Raw genomic sequence first — 24,797 nt, forward strand, 5'->3', positions numbered from 1 at the left:
GAGCTTACCTACACTTGTAAGTGAAAATGTTTTTTTCCTAATATCTAACCTAAATTTCCCTAGTTGCAGATTAAGCCCATTATTTCTTGTCCTGGCTTCAGCAGGCCTGGAGAACAATTGATCATTCTTCTCTTTCATAAAAGCCCTTCATATATCAGAAGACTTTTATCAGGTCCCCCCCGTTTTCTTTTCTCAAACACTGCTGTAAAATTAATCATAGCCTGGGGATTAATCTCCTCCACAGAACTGTGCATTCCCACCCAAGATAGTAGCAGGGATCTCTTCCTGCCCTGCTTTAAGAAAGGAGGAATTCAAGGTCTCCCCTCTTCCTTTCTCCAGCCCCGCCATGGGCCCTTCTGCCTCTAAAAACATTAGGAATTCCTTCTTTCCTTCCCCCACCCCAAAATTAGGGGGGCTTTCGTCTCTCCTCCTAATGCAAAGGTTCCCCCCTCCCACAGAAGAGGGTCCCCTCTATTCTCCCTCTGCCCCCGCTGGTAGGGTGAATCCCCCTGCCCAGAAATAGGGGACCCTGCCTCCCTACTACTGTTCGGGAGTCCCCCAGGATTAGGGGGTCCCCTCTTTCCCCACTGTAGGGCGGGAGTGGGACCGGCTCCCTGAAGCTAGCCCAGGAGGCAGGGTGGGGTTGGCAGAGGCCTGCCAGGGCCCGGGGGCCGGCAGGGAGGGGACTGAACCCTGCCCCCTGTCCTCTGACCGCCGAGGAGGCAGCCGCCGCAGCGCCAAGGCGGAAGCTGCGGCGGCAGCAGGCCGAGCGCGGCGCAGCCTGTGCGGGCGGGCGGGCAGCTGGGCGGCGTCAGTGCGGGGCGCGAGCGCGCCGCCAGCCGCCGGCCACGCTCGTCCGTCAGCCGCCGGGGAGCCCAGCCCGGGATCGCCGCGCTCCAGGAGCCGCCCCCCGTCCCCCCTCCGCCGCGGGAGGGCTGGGGCCTGAGGCGCCGAGGCTGTAAGGGGCCAGCGGGAGGCCGGCGAGAGCGCGGGCAGAGGCAGAGCCTCACAGGCCGGGGGCGGGAGGGGCGGAGTGAGCGGCCCCCAGGGCGCCCCAGACCCGGGGCGGGAGAGGGCCCTAGGGCTTCCCAGAGCTGAGGGGGGGACCCCAGGCTTCCCACGTCGGGGGGTGGGGGGAACGGCGTGGGGGACCCCAGGGCTTCCCAGTACCAAGTGGGGCATGGTGGTGGAGCGCTGCTGAAGGGGACCCCAAACTCCAGACGCAGGGATGATCTATGCGGGAGGGTAGGTTGGGGCTCCTGCGAGGATATGGTTTCCGGGGGGACCAGGGTGTATTTATCACTAGGGGGAGTTTGTGGGTGAGAGGAGCTGCAGGCTAGAGTTGGTTACAGCCCTTGAAACCCCCAGTCCTTCACCCTCTGCCCCCTTCCCTTTGCAAAGGAGGGACCTGCCATGCCCCATTAGGCTGCCCTGCAGGGAATGGGAAATTGTTAAAAGTTCAGGATTATCATGAAAGGATATGGGAGTTGGTTTTGTTGTTGTTGTTTTTTATGGTGTGAGGGGAGAAGCTGAGTAAAGAAGAGTGGATTGATTAATTGCGGTGGAAGAAAAACATAATAGAGAATTTTGTTTCAAAAATTAGTAATAGAGCTAAAGGTGTTACTTCTTTGGAGGGAATATCTAAGCAATGGTTAGTCTCTCTCTCTCCTTCAAAAAAACAAAACTACCAAAGAAGTATTTAGAGAAAAAAACACTGAGGCTTTCATCCCTATCCCCATTTTAAGTGCACTTACGCAGTAATTAGGAGATTTACAGACTTTATTTTGTTGCTACTACTACTGAACCCTTCAAGGATGATGTTGGCAGAGCAAGCCCAGAAGTGGTTCCCAACCCACGTGCAGGTTACAGTTCTTCAAGCCAAAGATCTGAAGCCAAAAGGCAAAAATGGCACCAACGATACCTACACTATTATACAACTGGGCAAGGAAAAATACTCCACCTCAGTAGCTGAGAAGACCCTAGAGCCAGTCTGGAAAGAAGAGGCCTCATTTGAGCTCCCTGGATTATTGATGCAGGGGAATCCAGAGAAATACATCCTCTACCTGATTGTCATGCACAGGTCGCTGGTGGGGCTGGATAAGTTTTTGGGACAGGTGGCAATAAATCTAAATGATATATTTGAGGACAAGCAACGAAGAAAAACAGAGTAAGTCATGTTTTGTATTATAGTTGTGTTTTTGAGGTATGTACTTGCAGATCAGAAGCCTTATAGCTAAAGTAAAATTAACAGGTATCTAAGATTATATTTTGTTACCCGATGTATCATAAGCCTCTGTCCTACAATGAGCTCTTCAAGGGCATGTCCTCATTGAAGTCAGTAGGACTTCTTGTGACCACCTTGACAGAGTGGGACCATAGATAATAAAATTGTCTACAATTTTTAAATATATTAATTTTTAACATCTTCTTACTTTTTATTTTTAATTTTTTTTCATACTACTCAGTTGTACAACCATTTTCAACTTGTGGCATGCAGTTTGGACTATATTTCTGACTGAGGAAGTCCTTAAATTCAAGCATATGTCTAGCATCAACCTGTCTAATCTAGTGTTCAGTCTTCATATTCTGCAAAACTAAGCGACTCTAAATTTTCCACATTTATTATTTAGTGTTGAATGAACTTTGACTAAATTAAGGTTTACCACAGCTGTACTGTACTTTTCTGATTCTGATTAGAATTTTAGGCATTGATCCTGCAAACTGTTCTGCACTGCAGGCCCATGCAGAGAAACTTGTATGGTAGGGTTTGGGCCTTAGCGACAAACTGGAGTTGGTGTATTCATGTTAGTCCAGTTCCTAGAAGTATCTTCTATTGCAGTAGCCTTCAGCAGCACCCAAATAAAACTCTAATTAACCAACAAATTCTGCAACTAGAACTCAAAGGAAATAATATAAAAGTTAGGTTAATAAATGTCATTTTGCACAGTAAATGCACTATGTATTTAAAGACTGAGTATCCTAAGGCCTGGTAAACACCCCCCTTTTTGTACCAATCTAACTTTTTTTATTAGGGTGTAGGTGGTTTTTTTTTTTTTAACTGAAGTAGTTAAATTGGTACAACCCTTAGTGTGGACCCAATTATATTGGTACAGTGTGGCTTATTTTTCTGAATATATGGGAATAAGTTGTACTGGTGTAAGTACCTTTGTACTGGTATGACTATATCCATGCTAGAGGTCATAAACTTTAACTGTACCAGTCTCAAACCAATATAGATAAATTAGTTCAAAAACTGACAAGCCATAAGTTAGGTGTGTAAATTGGACTTGCTGTTTGCATTTTAACCATCTAAAGTTCCAGTTCTGCAATTAACTCTACATGTGTGTAGATGTCCGCTCAGACTGTCAGTTGCAGAATCATAGCATAGGTTAGTTTTTTAAATTTATTCTCTTTTTAAAGGCAGGCCAAAAGAATTGCAACTGTTCCGCTGAAATAGATGCTAATGCTTATAACCTTAATGGTGTGCTAATTTCTATTTCAGTTTGATTCAAACACGTTTCACTGTTTCTTCAAAATTAGTTCTTAAGTGTTATTAAGTGTTCTATAATTGGAAGTGATGATTAAACCCTGTGCTGCAAACACTTAATCACTTGCGTACCTTTAAGGATGTGATTAGTCCCATTGAAAACAAAAAGACGAAATGAAAGACAAAGTAAAACAAGACAACAGTAAATATAAAAACTTGATTTAAGTAAATCAAAGTGAATATACATGTTCATAAAGTGGAAAAGGTAAAATGAGATGCATATAAAGCAATCCGGAATTATTGTGAAAAATCCCTCCTTCCATTTGGGGCAGTGCAACTTTTTTGCACAGTACTTTCACGTCTCTTTTATAATCTAACTGAAAGTAACAGTTGAACTGTAGTATTGCAAAATTATTCCTGGAAAATGCAATTGACTTGATTTCCAGGATTGTATGCGCTGAAATAATAAGATCCCTGTGATAACTGAATGAACATTCAAGATACTTCTTTTTTTGTGTATTTATGGGTAGCACAAGTTTACATATATTCTGTATCTTTATAGCTTTTATTTTCAAGTTTGAGAAGATGCCCCTATCCTGCATAATGTAAAATGTGAGAGATTGGTGCACTGTTGCAGAGCCCTTTTGAAGCCAGTGGGGCTCCACAAAGCTGCAGCTGTGCCCTACAAACTACACTTTTCAAGATTGGGGCCAAAGAGTAAATTTTCAAAAGCAACCATGAACTATTTTCAAAAGTGACTTAGGGTCAGATTTTTAAAGATATTTATGTGGCTAAAGATGCGGACACGCACCTGCTGAGATTGTCAAAAGTACGTACTAGGCACGTTTCTTCATTTTTAGGTGCCTACATAGCTTGAACCATCTGGCCCTAAGTCTCTTTTGAAAATTTGGCTTAGGCTACTAATACATTCAGGTGGTTTTGCAAATTTTACTGTCTCTACATAAGTATCTGAATGCATACATGTCAGCATTATTTCCGATTACTGTTAACTGGAGATCTAGGCATGTTTGTTGAGAGGAGAACAAACCTTCAGGTATACGTACACCAAGGCAGGCTCTCTAACAAAGTGAAATAATCTTAAGCATTCTTTTAAATTCTGGCTTTTTTATTATTATTAAAGATTTTTTGGGGGGTGTAACATCCTATTAACCTCACATTGGCAGTTAGAATAAATACAGTGTTCTCCGACATGAGCATTAACTGGTTGAGTCAGTGAAGGTTGAGGATGCTTAACACATCTCAGGGTCAGGCCTGTTGTTCTTGACCACAAATAAGTCTGATGCCTCAATGCTATTTTGATTGTTTCAAAAGCACTAATTTAGTTTATTAAACTCTGATTCTGCTTTCAGGTATGTTGAACAGGCTTGTGGTATTATTACATCGAGAGTGATTTTTTTATGTTAGTGTAGTGTTAACATTTTTTGCTTTGTTTGGGGATAAATGAGATCCAGTTATTTGATTGTGTCTTTACTGGTAATATTTCTACCTTTTAATATATTTAATAGCTTCCTCTTTCCAATGCAGCTGTGCATATGGCATTGTAAGAGACAGACTCAAGAGTCACTAGAGTATTACAAAAAAGATATTTAATATTCTGCACAATGCTGAACCTTGTCAGCAATTCCTCAGTGCTTTATAGAAATAGGTATGAGAAGTGAAGGCTACCAGCTGATTTTGCATTCCTAGGAACACTGCAGGGTGTATGACGTACAGTTTTGTTTGTTAGTATATTTACAAGTTCATTGCAGCTTCAAGAACACATGACAGGAAAAAATAGACCTTTTCATTTAGATTTTTTATTTGCTACTTGTTGTACCTTAGAGAAAATGTGATTTAAAAAAAATATATATATATATTTTGAACAATAAAGTTTTCAAACAGAGGCATGGTGAGAGGACTTACACATCTTGTATTCTAATGTTTGTTGTTTCTGGCACAAGATTTAAGAAAATAAAACACAATGTTTATTATAACTTGATGGTAAAAAATATCTTTACATGCCATTATGCAATATCTTTACTCTTTCTTTTACCAATTGATGATTTTTCACATTCATAAAAATGAAAGTTGTTGGAATGGCTAAATCCAGTTGTGACTCAGGCAGTCACTTTCCAAACTTCTCCTTGATACTTCAGCCAATGAACATGTAACACCCCAGTTCCAATTCTTTCTTTGTCTTGGTGAGAAAGTGCCAGTTATGCTGTGGTGGTCTTGTAGTTTGCTTTTCTGTCCATTTGGAACTACTCTGGGTCATCAGACTCATTTCATGTGATAAATTTGAATGCAAATTTCTAGAGATGAAAAACTAGAGTATTGATCCACTCTGGTAGCCAGGCTGAATATGCTGTGTTTTTAGTGTTCCAAGATCTTGGGAAATAGTCAGATTTGTTTAAAGGATATCTCTAGAATAGCCCTTTAAACGTCTCTTTAAGATTTCTGTGTTATATCCTCATAAAAGAAACTGTTTTAGCAAGTATGGTAATTATGCCTGGAGCCCTGCAAATCCATGGATATCTGCTTCATATCCGTGGACCATTGTTGCGGATAGTGGATCGGATGCAGGTACAACCACACAGGGGTCTAGTCACCAGCGGCACACAACCGCACAGGGCTCTAGTCACCAGCGGCACCTGGCCCCTGGCTTCCAGCTCAGGTAGTCCAGGGGGTGGCGCAGCGTGCTCGGGACCAGCAGGCTGGGGCTGGGCAGCAGGTTGGAGTCAGGAGTGTCCAGCACCCACTTGCCATGCCGCTTCCTGTCCAGCAGCTCAGGTCCCTTGGGCAGTACCAGCCTCCACACTATGGTCTGGCCCAGCAGCACTGGCTACGCTCCCAGGCCTGGCCCGCCTTCTCCTGGGCAGCAGGGCCTGCCCCCGGCCATGGGGATTGGAGCTGGCAGGACCCCGGGACCGCACCCTCCACCCCACTGGAATGCAACATGCTTTGCTGCTGCCGTGTACCGTTGCCTGTGGGAACAGCACACGATGTGATGCCCCTTCCTCCCAGCCCCCACTCCACATTGTCCCTTATCCTCAAGACCTCGCACCCATGCTGCCCCTTACCCCCAGTCCCCACCCTCGCGCTGCCTCTTGCCTGCAAGACCTTGCTCCCTTTCCCCCACCCCTTGTCGCTAGCCCTTGTGAGACGGCTTGCGGATGTGGGTGCGGATACAGGTAAAAGATGGCTAGTGGAGCATGGGTTGATCCTGGCAGATGCGGATTGGATGCAGATCCACATTTTTGTATCTGCGCAGGGCTCTAATTATGCCTATATTTCCATTATATAAACCAAGTTTTTCATTGCAGCTTTTTTGTCTGTTACTGCAAAGTAAATACATCCCTGTTGCCACTGCATTCTGTATTTAATATCTGGGTGTGTGTGTTTCTGTGTGTGTGTGTTAAAGCATATGTACATACATCTACTTATCTATTGGTCATTTCTGCCCACAGTCCTCTGGCCTCCTGACAAGCATAACATGATAAAATAAAAGACTATAAATTCCTGAACCAGCATGAAAACAATAATCTCCAATAACTGACTCTTTAAAAATGTTGTAGCAAATTATTTAATTGTAGTTGTTTACATTTCTCTGTTTAACTCTTATTGTCATGTGCTATACCTTAAGTTCATAGAGCTATACAACAATGGTTTTCCATTAACTTTTACTTCTGGTGTCACTCATCTCATTTGCATCCTCTTCATTCTTGTTGTCTTCTAACCATTTATTATCAATTCCTTTACCACTTTTCCTGGTGAAATGATCTGCTTTGAGATGCAACACTTGTCTGAAGTATTACAACTTGAGCTTTTCTTCGTTATACTTTTTCTTACATGTTGAAATTTGTTGCAGAGGATTTTTTTAATCTCCATTTTGTGACCTAACCTCGAAAAATTATTTGTAGGTACTATTGACAAAAGTGAAAAGTATGTGGTTTTTCTCTTGGCTATTTATTTAATACACAAAAAGGAGCCAGCCTAGGCTCCAGAGACCTTTGCCATCATGTAAGATAGTTGCCAGCATGTTCTGCTCATCCCAACCTCCTTTACCTCCGAAAATAACCAAAACTTAAATAATTCCAATCAATACATCCCCTCATCACAAACACCTGTCCTTTATTGTGTTCATGTATCCTCAAAAGCCTGTTTAAATGATTTTGCTGAATGTCTTATTGACAGATTCAGGCTATTTTAAACCAATGATTCTCCAAAAGTTATGGCTAGTTATGGTTACTGTCTTGCTGGCATTGCCCTCTCTTTTTCATTGAGGGGGCTGCACCTTGAACATCTCTGACTGTTGCTATGGAAGCATGCCATGGGAGGGAGGAATCTCTTGAATTAGGTGTCTTCTGGGTGGAGTGCACAATGTTGTTTTGGAAATGGACTACGAGTGCAGATCACAGTGCACTGGTGTCACCAACTTAATATATTATGATGGCAAGGAGCCCAGAGCTTTTTGTGGATTGGTGCTTTTTCTATATTTTTATAAAATGAGTCAATGACAAGTAATAAGTAAAGCGTTCTGTGCTAGACTCGGTGTTCAAGTTGATTTTAGTTGTAACACGTTATAGTATATCAATATTTAGGTTACAAAGGCATAGTTGGTAGTAACAAGGTCCACCTCTGAAAGAAACAGTCATAATATTCTGATCAGATAAAGAGGAAAGCTCCTTTCCCAGATTGCTGTGTGATCGTTTCACAGTAACTGAAGATCCAATAATACTCCCTGAATGAAAACTTCAGTAACAAGTGGGAGCATGCACTCTGAATGAGGGAGGCAGATATAATTCCGGCCATATCTATAGATTGTCTAACCTTTAACTCATTACTTGTCACACACTCATCTGGACTGAACTTCATTCAGGCTTCAATTTCAGTCACACATTGGAGGTTTGTCTACACACAAATTGAATCTGAAATAACTAACTATTTAAATTCACACCTTTAATTACTTTGGTTCCAAAATAAGAGTGTCCATGCATAGTCTTTGCTGAAATAAGTAACGGTGTGAATTAAAGCCAATTTAGTTACTTTGATTCCAGTTCGTATATAGACAAGCCCATAGTAAGATATCCTAGTACACCTACTTCCATTTATTTTGTGGTGACATGATATTGCTGTTGTATACTTTTTTTTTTAAACTCTGCATCACATCTTAAGTTAGTTTCCAGAAAATAATGTTTATATTTTCCTGGTTTATATCTTTTTCAATGATATCTTAGATTTTATTTTAATAAATAATGAATCAATTTCCCCCATCATTTCCCTCCCTAACCAGTACAGTCTTTGTTCTGTTTCCTTCCTTAATTTTACCATTTATCAACTTTTGATTTGATGCAACCTATATTGTTGATACAGTGTCTGATCATCTTACCAGGAAAACAGCCTTCTACATTTTTTCTAATTAAATTTAGTGATAGTGAAAAATGTTGAATTTATACCTGTGGACACTGAAGTCCTCTTTCTACTCACAGATCAGATAGTTATGGATTATCACACTAGTCAAGTTGTGTGAGGAAATGTTCAGGGTACTTAAACCCTAATCTTGAAGGGACTAATCTAAATGGAAAAATTAGTTATTCCCAATGCCGAGTCAGTCCTTGGAATACTTGAAATCCTGGCTGATCATTTCCCCATGAGCACCGAAGATTTCAAATTTGGTTTTCTTGCAAGAAAATGTGGTTATCCCAGTTTTCAAGCTATGGTGTCATTCTCTCAAGTAACTTAAAATGAAATACTGTTGCAGCTGTGATTATCTAAGACATTCTTTGTGTTCTGCTTGTTCTCTCTTGGAGTATTATCGTAGGGAGTGTTGTTTTTACTTCCTTGATTTTTGCATGTCTGATTCACTGGGTGTTATGTTTTAGTTTCGCCTTCACTTTAATATAAATTAAAATGTCCCTTCCAGTGCCTGTCTAAGATGAAGTTAGAATTGAGACAGTAAACATTTATTTCAAATATAAGCAAAAATTCTAATACCTGATGGATAATGCCAATGTGCTTTATCCTCATGCACAAGATTTGGAAACACTTTGATTTGTAAATGGTTCCCTTATAAGCAAGGGACTGATGGGACTGGAAACACTTGGGGTATTCACTCGTATCTGCATTCAGTCCAAAAATGGGTTTTGCTTTGGGACGGGTGTGTATGTGCGTGTGCATGGGTTTGCTTTCATTACGTTCACTCAAGAAAACCCACTTTCTACCACTCTAGTATTACAAGACGGTGAGGATTACCACTAGGAGCAATTTATCTTGAAAGGCAGATGGTCTAGTGCTTAAAAGATTTGTTGAACTTGCATGTGCTCTCTCATTTGTTTTGGATTTTGATGGTATTTATAAGTAATTTTAGAGGCAACTGCTGGTGTAGGGCACTCTCCTTTTTCCTCTTTGGTAAGTGGTCTAGCTCAGTGGTTCTCAAAGCTGGTCCGCCCGCTTGTTCAGGCGCACGCCAAGGGATGTGCTGGCCGCCCTTCCCACAGCCCCCATTGGCCTGGAGCGGTGAACCGCGGCCAGAGGGAGCTGCGATTGGCCGAACCTGCGGATGTGGCAGGTAAACAAACCGGCCCGGCCCGCCAGGGGCTTTCCCTGAACAAGTGGTGGACAGGCTTTGAGAACTGCTGGTCTAGCTGAGCCCTTTTTTCTTTTTCTTTTCTTCTTTTTAATCACTAGGCCACTGTGTGGAATCAAAGGACTGAAACCATAGAAATAGTGGTCACACTATGTGGGTGCTCGGTACTTTCAAAAATCAGCCAACTAATTTAGAAATCTAAATCCTGATTTAGGTAACTGACCTTAGATTCCTATTTTTAAAATCTTTACCTAAATTTAAAATTAACTGAAAACAGTAGATACTTCATTGGCAGAGAGGGAAAAGAGGAAGAACTTTGGGAAGTAGTGGACTCAATGGGGAAATCACTTCATTGCTTCGCATGTTTGGCAGTGGCAAGAAACAGAGGTGGGGGACAGCTTTCATTCTGAGCCACAGGTTGAATATGCTCGTCAGCAGGGTCTCAAGTTGCAGTGGGGGACGTTTAGGTTGGATATTAGGAAACACTATTTCCCTAGGAGGGTGGGGAAGCACTGGAATGGGTTATCTAGGGACGTGGTGGAATCTCCATCCTTAGAGGTTTTTAAGACCCGGCTTGACAGAGCCCTGGCTGGGATGATTTAGTTGGGGTTGGTCCTGCTTTGAGCAGGAGGTTGGACTAGATGACCTCCTGAGGTCTCTTCCAACCACAGTCTTCTATGATTCTATGGCCCAATCCATCTCCCACTGAAGTGAATAGAAAGTCTCCCATTGTCTTCACAGGGAGTTGTATGAGACTATATGTAACAGACTTTATGGTTTGTAACAGAATGTACATAGATTTTTGCCGCACCCATATTATTATTCAGATAATGAGCAGAATGTTTTAAGCGATTCTCCTTTAACAGGAGACAGGATTAAATGTTGGAATTGGAAAGTTCTGTGGCAATTGGTAGAAGAGAGAGAGAGAGAAGACAGAGGAATCACAGTGACCGTAATACGACCTACCGCCATGACTGGAAGAGAAACTAAGTATTGGTCACAAAAGATTTATTGGAAGCAGGGTGTAAAGTGTGTAAGTTTAACAGTATCAAATATGAAAAAAGTAAGTTGGAGAAACCAACAGAATCAGAAGAAAATGAGGAGAGAGAAAATAGCAGCTTTCGAAATCCAGGAAAACAGAAGTGGGCTTAAAGCTCTCTTGCTACACTGAGTGAACGTTTTGAATTGCTGTCTCATTTGACTTTTTGTATATGTGAAAATTTGGCCTTAATTAGTATGTACTAGTTACCTCCTTACCCTCCCAGTGTACTACTGCCAAGGTAAAGGATCTGTGCTCCTGGTATTGTGGTGTTTATATATGTAGCATCGAGAGGGTCATTAAGAAGATTGCCAGAATAGTGGATGTTGGTTCCTTATTAATTACAGGATTCTTAAGTAATTTCTTTAGTGGTTAGTAAATAACCATGCTTGTTCAGACTGGATTGTTGGTTGTCTTGGGCTGCTAGGTAATAAGATTTTTTCCTAGTTTGTCTTGAACCTTTCTGTCTCCTAGTCTTTATGTTTTGAGAAGGCTGCTGGAGTGTAGTAGAGCACTACAAATAATAAATACCACCGACAAAATCAAGATAACCAAAAGCTTGTGTGGGAGGAGCAAAAGCCCATGATAAGGACTCTCAGAAATGTATGAGAAAAGGAAACAAAAATTGTTTTGATGGGAGGCACACTCAGAGAGGGAAGGAGGAGTAAGGAAAAAATAAGAGGATATAAGCAAAGGTATCGTCTTCAGAATCTTTGAAGGTGAGGGCAAGAATTTTGAATCTGAAGCAGAAGGCAGTAGGACTTCCCTTGAAGTTGAGCCTTGGTATGAAGTCTGTTTTATATAAGACTGTAAGAATAGAAGTAATACTTGGTTATTAAATAAAAGTCCCTGTTCATGCATATTACTGGCCATTTTCCTAGTTTATGCAGGCTTTCTAAGCTCATGGCATCCTGTCAACTGCAACATTTATTGTGGTTAAAAGTACTGTAAGCAAAACCAAAATAGCAAGTTTTATAACCTTTTATAATACACTACAATATAAAAATTGGCAACAGTATAATGGAATTTAATAATTCAGGCCCAATATGCTGCTATCTGAAAATGTAATTTTATTTTCCAAATCCTTTTCCTATTATGTACATTGTTTCTCTGTTTGCTGCACACAACCTTGTACTTTAAAAACAGATTCTAATAAGAGATATTCACTTTCTTTCAGAATTGATTGTTCACAATGAACTCTTCACAAGATTTGTTATTACTAAGGTTTATTCTTATCAGTATTAAAAAAAATCACATATTTGACTCAGAATAAAAATTCAGAAATTGAGTCTTTTTCTCTCATGGAAATTTCATTATAACTAAAATGTAAGATACAGTCTCCAAAGTCACCAAAATAACCTTGTATTCACCATAAAAATCAAATGTGTGTTTTTGTACCAAGAAGAAGAAAGGTCTGAGCCTATCGTCCTCATGCTAGCAAAACTCCACTGAAATCATTGAGAATTTTGCGTGAGTAAATAGTTCAGGATCAGGCTCCATTGGCCTAGTCTTGTACCAGTGGATCAATGCGACCCTTGCTGTTGACTTCAGTGGGTGCAGGATCAAGTACCGTATGTCCTTTTATTATTTTCCAAGGGACTTTTTGTTTTGTTTGTTTCATTTTCGCAACTGAACTAGTTTTTTAGTATGCAGATCTTTAAAGTCTTTGAATGCAAGTTGCGCATACTCTGAAGGCAACATGCAAGTTGTAAACATTCTATAATGAAACTCCTTCAGGCTTTTATGAATGTCAAAATAGTTTGCTGTATGTGAGCCAACAACAGGTGATACCGATAGTGACACATATCAGTTAACTTTCAGAGTGGTAGCCATGTTAGTCTGTATTAGCAAAAAACCCAAAGAGTACTTGTTGCATCTTAGAGACTAACAAATTTATTTGGTCATAAGCTTTTCTGGGCTAAAACACACTTCTTCGGATGCATGCATTAGTTAACTTGTGATAATGATTTCAGTAGTTGGCTTACATTAAACAGTAAAAGATCCACACACAGATATACCAACATTTCTGTTTTTAAACCTTAAATGTGTGTTTTGACATTTGTTACAAAACAAGATAATAAACATCAGATGTCAGTCTAAAATTACAGTAATGTTCTGATCCCTAAATGAAAACACATGCAAATTCAGGAATATCCTTGCAAGAATATTGTCAAAGATACAATATTCCTGTCTGAGATTTATTGGGGGGGGGGGGGGAATGCTTAATCACTGCTGAGGTTGGACTTCTTAAATTTGGAAAAACTGACTTAAAGTTTGTATAATTTTTTGTTTCCTGGTCTTTCTTGCCAGAATTTACTTCTCCCCTTCCAGAGTGCTCCAACAACAACCAGACCCACAATCGCATGTGAAATTTTGGCCTGTCCAGTAAATGGTGTAGAAGAGGGAGCTTTCACTGCCTCAGCTTTTGCTTGTCTGAGAAGCTGGATCTGCTTTAATTAATAATGTACAATTTAAGTCCAGTGATATACCATATACAACCCTTATGTTCTATGTGTGTGGATTTTTTTTTTGTTTCTTTGTTCATGTTTTTGTTTAAATACAGACAGTAGAACATATGGAGTCTGAGCAAGCTTTCTTTTAACGGTGACCTTTCAAAGGGCTTTGGGGAGTTGTTTTTTTCACTTCTTCTTTTACTACTTTATGATGTACAAAGGACTGGTATATGTGTGTGTATGTGTTTTCTGTTTACATTAGAACTTTAGGTTTTGTCTACCTTGTTTTTCCGTTAAAGAGTCGGACGAACTAGTTAGGTTTGTGGCATTACTGATACCAAAGAGGGTGCAGTTGGCTTAACTGAAAAGAGAAATATTTTTCTTCACTGTTTACACTTCTTTGTTTGCTTTTTGTTTAACGTATATGCAAATTAAATGCCTAACAATTAGAAGGAAGAGTATCCTTATTAGAAATATAATTCTCCTACCCCTTTTGTGAAGGGATGAAAAAATTCTCAATCCTCTTATCTGGGCCTTCAAATGTATACTTAGTAAAAATAAGGAAGACAAGACTTGATACTGGCAATGTATAAAACTTTTTGGACCTTCTTTATACATCATGAAGAAGCAAAAAAAAGACAATGTCCCTTCTTCTCCCTTTTTATTTTTTCGTTGACAGGTCACCTTTTGAAGGACATTCTCAACTCAGAATTCATATTTCTGGATCTGAAACCTTTTTATTTACTTAAGCCATCACTTGTTTAAAGGATATTGAACTAGTTTTCTCTTCTCTTTCAGCCTATTTACTTTGAGTATTTGATAGTACTGTGTGCATAATCATTTTCTTATCTGTGTTGATAGTAAGTGTCACTTCCTACTCTCCTGTTTTAACTTCGTAACGTTATGCTAATCTACTGTTGTGGGAATACATATGCATGTGTTTTTTCCAGACAGTGCAGGAGCTGTGGAGCTGTTGACACTTCACAGTTTAGCTGGATGTTGCTGTGGACTAACTCAGGGCTTGTCTGCAGTGGCTGCAACTTTCTCGCTATGGGGTGTGGAAAAAACACCTCCCCAGTGCACCAGCGCTGGGAGTCACGCCCCTCATGGAGGTGTTTTTTTTCTTTTTTTTTTTTTAAAGCCGCAACTACACAAGCCACATTAAAGCGCTGCCGTGGCCATGCTCTCACATTGCCAGTGTAGATAAGCCCTCATTTTATATATATATAAAATTGGTTTGTTAGGGAAATTGTTTTGGTCTTTCAGGAACCAACGTGTAACATCACCTCCTAGACACCTGCCAGAGCCAAGTAAATGAGCAGCTGGGTGGGTATCTGGGTGTCTGCTTCCTTGTACCCTTTCATTGATCCATGGAGACAGCCTATTTCCCTCATTCATTCCTGTCTCTCTTCTCTGATGCTAGAGAATGAAGATTTCCCACACTCCCTTGATACCTTTCACATAGCTGTATGAGCAGTGGAAGCTGGAGGAAACCTCAAACCCCCTTAGGGCAAGGAGAAATGGAAGAAGAGATGTAGGAATGTTTTCAGTCTGTGCCTGTTCCCCTCTTGCAGGATTGGGGACTCTGTGTGTGACTCTGTCCCCCCAAATTCTGCTCAGTACATGGGAAGTAGTTGTGGAAGAAACGTGGGAGGAGATAATGACCTTCACTGAGTCCTGTGTACAGGTGGAGTAGATATAGAAAGTAGAGGGATTTTTCACTCCACAGATGCCTCCAGGGGACTACGGCGCAAAACAGAGTAGGAATAGAGCATGCTTGGGGTCAGGTGGGCCCTTAATCCTTTTGACCAGGGAGCATCACTGGGCTGGTTTTAGGGGAAACGGGAAATGTTGGGGACCTCACTTTGTCTCCTCCATGAAGGGGTGGGGAGTCCATATGGTTCCAAAACCAGACAGGAGGGGGTAGATGTTAGTGCTACGATGACCAGCAAACAGGAGGAGCAAGCCCTTCATTGTGGGGGCATACCTAAGTGGGACCTGTTTACTCTATTTGTGTTCTTGCAACTACCGTTAAAGGCAGTTGGAGATGAACTTGCATAACTGATGGGATGTTTGGCCCTGAATTACCAGAGGTCCCAAAAGCAGTGTGTGAGCACTTCTCTGCTAGAGCCACCCACGTAAACCTCAGCAGGGGAGCAAACAAATATTTACTGGCATATAAACTTAAGCAAAACCAAAACAAAAATGAGTTTTGGGTAGAACACTTGGCACACAATATATATTTATGTAGTACATTATTTACAAATAAAGGCTATTTTTGAAAAGTTTGCAATGTCCTTTAAATTGCAAAATAAAAATTATTTGGTTGTTTAATGCTAGATGCCAAGTTCAGCCTTGTTAAGCATATGAAACTCTACTGACGTCGGTGGGGTTTAGTACACTTGCACCAAGTCTGACTTTTCACTCGTCTCACATTCCAAGGCCAAAGTAATTTTTTAAAGCTTCCTTTTCAAGAATTTATATTGGAAAAATATAAATTTGGTCAATTTATTACATAGAAAATCTTAACCAAGAATTGCTTGAATAAAAATTTTCTTAGTACTGGTGTTCAGTTTACAATATCAAGATTATCTTAACTTGTAAATAGCATGCAGCTTTATGACCAGTCTTCATAATGAAACATATCTCAACTTTCTCTCTCTTTCGCTTCCTTTCTCTTTTAAGATGGTTTAGCCTAGAGTCCAAACAAGGGAAAAGAACTAAAGACAGAGGAGAAATAAAGGTCAATATTCAGTTTATGAGGAATAATATGACAGCAAGCATGTTTGATCTGTCAATGAAGGACAAAACAAAATCCCCCTTTGCTAAACTGAAAGACAAAATGAAGGGTCGAAAGAATGATGGGACACTTTCGGATACATCCTCTGCAATCATTCTGAGTACTCACATACCTGATACGAACATTGACATCTCCAGTAATGAAATACAAATAAAATCAAAACCTAAAAAACCTTTCCTTTTGGGACCTCAGCGATTATCTTCAGCTCATTCAATGTCTGATTTAACTGGATCACATGTCTCTTCAGAAAAAATGAAATCCAGCACAATTGGCCATACCAACCTTTTCAGAAGTCAGTTAGAATCTTTTAGTTCTGTTGATGAAAGTGGTAAGTAAAACATGTTTTTCTTCATCTTAGTCGTTATGATTGTAGTCTCATTGCTATCAGTGTGAAAACATTTAAGTATCTGTTGAGTTTAGTGCATGCTTTAAATTCCAGACAAAGAAGTTTAGAATTATTTCTCTGTATGGTAGGTTAATTCATAGAAGTCTTGCCTTTTTGTTTAGATCAGTAAATGATGCGTATTTCCTGTTTAAATGTTGTTGCCAAGAAACAGGGAATAACTAGCTTCTGTGACTTGTTTCATTGCCCATTTTTTCCTAAGTTTAAAGTATACAGTAATAACATGACATTTTATGTAGCAATCCAATACAAAAAATAGTTTAACTGGTCAGAAATGTTTAAGAAAAAAATGAATCTGATCATGTTTTTTAGAATGTCTAGAAACTATCACCAGAGTAACTCTAATGTAGATGAAGAATTGAAAATGTTTTCAGTTGTGCAAAATTTCTTGCGGAACAATATGTTATTTTCTAAAACTTCAAACTAGTCACAGCCACCTCATGTGTACAACCTAATTTTCATATCAGTGGTTCTCAAACTTTAGCAACCCGAGGACTCCCACTGTGATTTAAAAATTTTTGCAGACCTCCAAGTCGGCTTCTAATTTTCCCCGGGGGTGCTCAAGCCCTGCTTAGCTCCAGACCCCGCACCCACTCCACCCCTTCCTCCAAGGCCCTGCCCCACCTCTTCCCTACCTTTGTCCTTCCTCTTCTTCACCTCTTCCCTCCCTTGAGCATGCCCCGTCCCCACTCTTCCTCCCTCCCAGCGCCTCCTGGATGCTGCTGATCAGCGGGCCAGTGGCCCCAGACATGAGTGACAGATCGCCCTGGAGTACGCTCACGGACCGCAGTTTGAGAACCACTGAGATAGAAAACAAGTGCTTATTGCAGAGCATATGGATTCCTTAAAAATTCCTTAACCACATACTGTGGACCACAACCGCTTTGCTTTTTTAAAAAATTCAGTAAAAATTGTTTTTTGAAATTAGAAACAATTGCAAAACTTCTAAACCTGAATTTAATAACATGAGCTCTCCACCGGTCATAAAGTGTGAGGTAATGTCTCACTGCTTATATACTAACAACAAAATTGTTTGCAGGAGGTCTAAAATCTCCACATAGGAGGACATTAAGTGCTGATACTTCTAAAATGAACCAGCTTGACAACACAGCTGATGAAAGTGAATCAGCATCTAAAGCACAAAATGACCCCTTTACAAATGTGAGTGCTTCATTACCCCAAAAGTTCGCTACGCTGCCAAGACAGAAAAATCCATTTGAAGAAAGCCCTGCATCATGGGACCAAAACATAAGTCTGTTTTCCAGGCCTGTTGAAATCAAAAAAGAAATTAAAAAAGAGAAAAAGGAGAAAGTTAGCCTTTTTGAAAGAGTGACTGGAAAAAAAGATAGCAAGAAGTTGGATAAACTTAGCAACGGGGGATCAGACAGTTCCACTGACTTGAAATCCCCTAGTGCATTTGATGCAAGTCATAAGGAGAGTTTTGATTATGATTCACGTAATCCATTTACAACCAACTTCAAGCCCACAAGCATGTTGCCTACATCTAGGTAAGTTTTACTTTATTTGGACCTGATATCTTGAGCATGTTATATAAATGAAAATGTGTTTAAGTATATAATAAAGCATACAGATTATATACGTTTATACAACGGCTCATCCGTTTGTAAGTAAAAAGGATGAATTTCTCATATAGTTTGATCATTTTCTTTCCAGTGGTATACTTCTAAGGATCTTTTTGAAGTTACATTGTGTATTGCAAACATGAGCCGTGAGTGCTGTTGGGTTTTGAGTTTCTGAAGACATTATACATCTTCAGCATGGCTTTGTCTTTAAAGTCTTGGCTTTAGATGGAGGCTTGTTTACTACTGAATCTAAATAGTGATCACTTTTTAGAAGTCACTAATTATTACAACACCTCTGTGTCTAAGATAAGATAGTTATTTCCTTTGCTAAGTAGAAGTATTGTGATATTTTAGATACAGAGTGCAAGTATTGATAAATTTTAATCTTATAATGGCATTTGCTACCTGGATCTAGAATAACGCCTAATTTCCCCTAGTTTATGGTCACATTACACGTCGTATTTATAATGCAAATTTCATTCCATTAATTCCGCAGAGCCAGAAGTATAAAAGTTAGTCGTCTTTACTATATGATGAATATTGTAAGAAAATGTCCATCATATAATAGATTTAAATGAAAAATTTTACTTTTTACACATTCCAATATTATAGTCATATCAAAATCTTTGTGTATTCTCCCTGTGTTGACATATATTATGTGCAAATAATATTTTCCTTTGAATTAGAAACTTTCACTTATGAAACATATATATGTAATAACTTCACAATTTAACTTTATTTTTACAAATTTTAATTGGAATGTAAGTAAAATAGAATGTTTAATGTACATGTGGTATTAGTGATATGGTACAAAATGTCTAAATGTATTCGTTTATAGATACAGCATAAGTTAGGCTGAAAAAGTCCGCTTTAATATATGCATGTTTTTTTAATACATGCATGTGCCTTACATAGCCAGTACTTTGAAAAACACTGCCCTTGGGCACGGAGATGTTCCTTTGAAAATTAGCAGTAATAACATTAATGTGTTATGTTTAAAAAAACAGCAAAATTCATGTTTAGAGATCTACTGCCTGTCTCATTTAACCTCGCCTCCAATTCTAATTTTTAAGTAACAAAGCCTGGTGGGCCAAGACGTCTTGATGTGAGATTGATAAAGTGGGATCCTCTCATTCCAAGTTCATATGGTAGAACATTTACTGCTAGTAAATTTTAGTGCTGAAATGCCCCGGTTGGGGTCCCATTGTGCTGGGTATTTCTAGTCAGACAACTGGCTAATGTGAACGTAGCCATGCTGTGTTCTGCTGTTGTGGTTTTATCTCCTGTTCTCTCTGTCTTCCTGTTGTAAACGATTGTGTTCTCTGGACTGCATAATGATGATAAACTCAAGAGCTGCCACGTTCCACCCCAGCAGTGGCTGGATTGTCATGGTGGATAAGTGATCTCCGCTCAAAGTTTGCATATCAGCTTATGTTCATGGTACCTGGGTTGAAGGTGTTCCGTACATATACATGTAGGATGTTCGTACAGGTCTCCATCCTGTGAACCAAGCTAGGCCTGATGCATTTGTGAGATTAGGGGAGTTGCAGGGGAAGGTTTAGCTGCTTTTCTGAGGCTGCCTTGCATAGGGCTTGGACGCTTGGAAAGTTAAGGCCAGTCACCTGAAGGGTGAAGTCAGTGTGAGTGGGACTTGTCTATCTGGCACCAGGGGCCATGAATTTTAGCCCATGCTGACCTGTAGAGTTCTGACTGCCCCATGTAGTCATGGCGTGAACTAAAAGGCATCCACCATGCATTAACATAGTCCTTCTCGAAATGGGACTACACAGCACATTTAGTCAGTGCCAGCAGAGTCTACCGGTGGCAGTTAGAGCATAACATGTTACTGTGCGCTATCATTTATGCACTGCAGCACCATGTGGACGATCCTTAAATTAAAGCATGTTTACTCCTGAGAGAAAGCAGGAGTTAAGTGGCCTTAGTTTGCCATAACTTAATTCTCCTCCTTGGCGCTTAACTTCAGGATGAGAGAGACAAACTGCCACGAGGATGTGACTCAGTTTTAACTTTTGTGCTTTGACTTCACATCTGAAGTTGATGTGCCTTAACTTTCCTGTCCCTGTGTAGACATGGCTTCATGTCATTAGTATCCAAATGGTAACAAACAGAGGTGCTGGAACAGTTTTTACAGGGGAGGGTGCTGAGAGCCATTGAACAAACTGTAAACCCTGTATATGATGGAAACCACTTCAAGCCAGAGCGTGCAGCAGCACCCCTAGTTCCAGCACCTATGGTAACAAGTAGGTTTGAAGTGATCCCTTCAGGGAACTAGCTTTTCCTACCTGAACTCCCCCATTCCCACCCACTCCCCGCTGGTCTGTTGCCAATGTAGTCGTTCTCCTGCTTCGAGCAGGGGGTTGGACTAGATGACCTTCTGGGGTCCCTTCCAACCCTGATATTCTATGATTCTATGATTCTATGTTCAATATTCGGATAAAATGTACATACTGAGAATTTGGATTTTGAGCTGCTTTTTGCTTAATTTCTATTTTCCTCATTCTCCACATTTTAATCTCTTTGTGGAAGGGACCTTGTTTCCTTACTCATCAAGTACCTAGCATATTTTTGATACTACGTAATAACAGTTTTTAGTCTGAAGTCTTCCTCCAGTTCTCCCCATCTTAGTACACTCAGAAATATCTGGGTAAATTTCCCAACTAGAGGTTTAAAAGGCAAGGTAATGTAAATTACAGGCAAATGCTCTTGTCTTGCTTAAATTACAAAGAAACCATATACCTGGCCTCATGCAGCATGTGTCTGAAGATTATCTGATAGAACCTCAAGGCTGAAATATAAATTCTTTGTCATTTACGAAGTTTAAATGGAGAATGTATGAAGAACATAAAACTATTGTGAAGGTACTTTGGTAGGACAGGGTCTATTTTTCAGGCATCAGGATGCCTGACAATTAAGCTTTTAATGTTGAAGGAAGTGTATCTCCTTTTTGAATCTGGGACTTAGGGTTTGAGGTGGTGGCTTTAGTTTTGGTATTGACCATAGCTGACTGGAGATTGGGATGATGCAAGTTTTTTGTCTGGGTCAAGTGAATCTGAAAGACAGGCAATTTTTTTTTTTTTGTCTGACTTATTATCTAAGCTACCTGGAGCACACATACTCGAAGGTAATTAGGTGGCTAACTTCCACACACACATACATACATGAACTCTTGGTGGGCCTACCATGCCTCTTGAAGTTAATGCGAGTCTTTCTATTGACTTCAGTGAGCTTTGTATCAGACTCCAAGTTAATCCTAATTAATTTAGTTTGGCGTTTTTTGATTAAACAGTAATAATTTGAGAAATAGCATTTCCTGGTAATATAGATAATTATTGGCTAGATGAGTTCCTGGAAGGAGGCTTTTGTTCATCACCTAGCCAATCCACTAATTGCCCACCTTATTGATTATCCTTACTATTATAAAACAATACATTATGAAAATAAAAAGTAATTGTGTTTGCCACTTCAGAAGTGGAGAGAGATGTGAGTAGTTTGTTCAGAAGTGGAGAGAGATGTGAGTAGTTTGTTCCTAACAGTTAGATGGATGCAGTAGGGAAAGCAGGATTTCATTTTCATTGGTCTGGTTAGCTTAATAAGGGTTAACCTGCTGTTAGAGAATTACAATAAAATCAGCAAGAGTAAGAGATGTTGGAAATATGGAGATATAGGAACTCATAATTTCTGATAATCTCCACTCTGGCAAGAGCTCGTTCTCTACCCTTGAGCAAGTCATTTAACCTTTCTGCTTCAGTTTCCTTCTTTGTAAAATGAGGATGATGCTTCTGTACCCCTTAAAAATTTTTTGAGGATGATATTACAGTTGATTAAAGGCTTTGAAGATGTAATGTATTGTGTAAATGGCAAGGATTATTTTCTTCCTCTTTTATTGTCTGGTGTAAATGAGTATTAGACACTTCTGTGCTAACTTCTTGATGTTTGAAATAAGTTATGGGCTTACAGTAAAAGAAAACGCACTTTTTGTAAATGTTTATAAATCCATTAGTTCCAAGGCATTTACACCATGCAGCCAATGAGCAGTCACTAAGCATACAATATATGCTAGTATTCCTAGTCATCCTTTAACAGTAATAGGATTTGCCTTCATAATTCCTAATCCACTGCTTTGAAACTTTTGCCCTATATATTATATTGCATTCATTATTGTAATTGCTCCCATTAATTGATAGAGCTCTCAGGAGGTTAATCTGTGGACACCAGCCATGTTGTCTTTATACCGAACACACCTAAATAAATAGATATTTGTCTTCGAAAAATAAAAATCCTTCATAAAATGACCAAACCTTTGTGCATCTTTTCTCTAAAATTGTTTGTTTAAAAAAATAAAACTGATGTGAAAATTTCTCAATTTACACCACTTGACAGGTGCTAAAAGAAAAGCATCTTTAATTCTAATGTGTTGTTAGGACCTCTTTAGAGAGATTGTACAAGTTATTAACAAGGTCCTCTGAGACAGAAGACGGGTAATTAACAAGACCTACAGAAGGAGTTTAGGTAATTAATGAGCTTCTGGGTACTGGACAGGGGGTAACAAATAGTCCAATAGTTAAAGCTGACAGGTTGTTACTAGTATGATCAAATGGCAGATTTAGGAAAGGTGATGTATGTGATAGATGTATGTGAACTTTCGAAGAATGGTTTAAAAATAACCCTTTAGATTATATTTCTATGACAGAGTAGTCGTCATAACGGCAATTCTACACTTAAACAGTGTAGGAGCTAGTTAAGATTGAAATTTCATTATAGAATATCAAATGGATGTAGCACCCCAAAAGGGAAATTACATACTAAGGAAGCATGAGAGGAATTAGTACTAAGTGCCATGTATCTATAATCATTGTCTGTTTTTGAAAAAAGTCAGTTGAACAACTGACTAAACTTTCTGTGAACTAGATGTTCCAGAAGCTGAGCAGACTTAGATTGAGTTAAATGCCTTTATAGTAAATAAGAAGAGCTTTCTCTTCTCACATATCTGAGTTCTGATGAAACCACTCAGAAAAAATAAGAGAAAATTTGGTTACTTTCTTGATTTCTGGTTTCTTATAAAATACTTCTTATGTTGTGTATTTTAAGGAAAGAGGAACGGAAATGTAGAAGTGGAGAAGGAGGGATTCTTCAAATATGCATTTAGATATACACCTCTACCCCGATATAATGTGACCCGATATAACATGAATTCAGATATAATTCAGTAAAGCAGCACGAGGGGGGCGGGGGGCTGCGGCTGTGCACTCCGGTGGATCAAAGGAAGTTCGATGTAACGCGGTTTCACCTATAACATGGTAAGTTTTTTTTGGCTCCCGAGGACAGCGTTATATCGGGGTAGAGGTGTACCAACCTGTTGGCCATCCACACAGTTTTGGAAGAAAAATACTATCAATTTGGTCAAAGAATGTTAATGTGGAAAGGTCACAATAGCGTACGGGGGGTGGAAATTTACCCATCCTTTGTGTTGATTCCAAAAGAGAATTTATAGTGCTTAAAATATAGGCGTTATTCCCATACTAACTTTGTCACCTCTTATGTGTATTACATTAATACTGTAATATTAACATCTTTACATACAATTGTGTTTGTAAGAAATATTTACAAAATTCTTATAGAAACAGATTTCAATTTGAATATATAGCATAACAACAAATACAAATAAAACCTGCATTCCTTCTATCCTGTAATCTATAGTGACAACTTACTGTGTTTTTAAATGTTCTTTTGCTACTTCAAACACACCTAAAAGTTGCATTTAAAAAAAAATAAGGCTTTTATTTACTCTGTTTTGCTTATCTTTCTTGTTTTGAGAACCGTTCCTAGATTTGACAGTTTTGTCTCTTCAGTGAATCTCAATGGTTGTGCATCTCGTCATGCTTAACAGTCAGCACTGGCTGTTGCTGGGTGTCTGCTGTTAGTAATGATGATGATAACTTCCTCTTTACAAATACTTCAACTAATTGTGAAAGTCTGAAATAACACAGATTTTTGCATTGCTCCTGTCTTCCTGACCTCTCATCACTGTATTCTCACCAAACAGCTCTTGCCGTCTCTTCATTTTCAGATGCTATTTCACAGAACATAACGTTTGAGAGTCAGATGGCACAAAAATTACAGGAATTTTGAGAGCATCAAAGTGACCAGAACATACCAACTGAGAACAAAGAGCAGCACACAGTATATTTTCAGGCTTTAAAATTTCATTAAAGTTTAGTATGTGTCACTGTTACTTCTCAATTTCGCCCTTAAGCATGATGCACTGGGGCTCTCTTTCTGCAATAAGCTCCATGTGAGTGGACCCCTGCTCTTGCACAGAGCCCATTACAGGAAGGGTGCAAAGGAGTGCAATGTTGTAACTTTTAAAAGGAATAAGCAATGCATCTCTCTTCTTAGCTACTTTCCTTCATACACTTTGTTTTGGA

General features: G+C 39.6%; 1 protein-coding gene across 1 annotated transcript in view; it reads left to right on the forward strand.

Annotated features, from left to right (window-relative positions):
• Positions 1 to 1,139: 1,139 nt before the first annotated feature.
• The window catches only part of RAB11FIP2 (RAB11 family interacting protein 2), a 43,769-nt gene continuing 20,111 nt past the window's right edge, over positions 1,140 to 24,797 (forward strand). Inside the window, exons 1-3 of the mRNA XM_084635275.1 lie at positions 1,140 to 2,167; positions 16,251 to 16,693; positions 17,808 to 18,276. Of these exons, the coding sequence (XP_084491401.1) occupies positions 1,815 to 2,167; positions 16,251 to 16,693; positions 17,808 to 18,276 (1,265 nt within the window). The 5' untranslated portion in view covers positions 1,140 to 1,814. The remainder of the gene's footprint in view (positions 2,168 to 16,250; positions 16,694 to 17,807; positions 18,277 to 24,797) is intronic.

The sequence above is a fragment of the Lepidochelys olivacea genome (genome assembly GCF_965140295.1).
Source record: "Lepidochelys olivacea isolate rLepOli2 genome assembly, chromosome: 7".
Lineage (NCBI taxonomy): Eukaryota > Metazoa > Chordata > Testudines > Cheloniidae > Lepidochelys > Lepidochelys olivacea.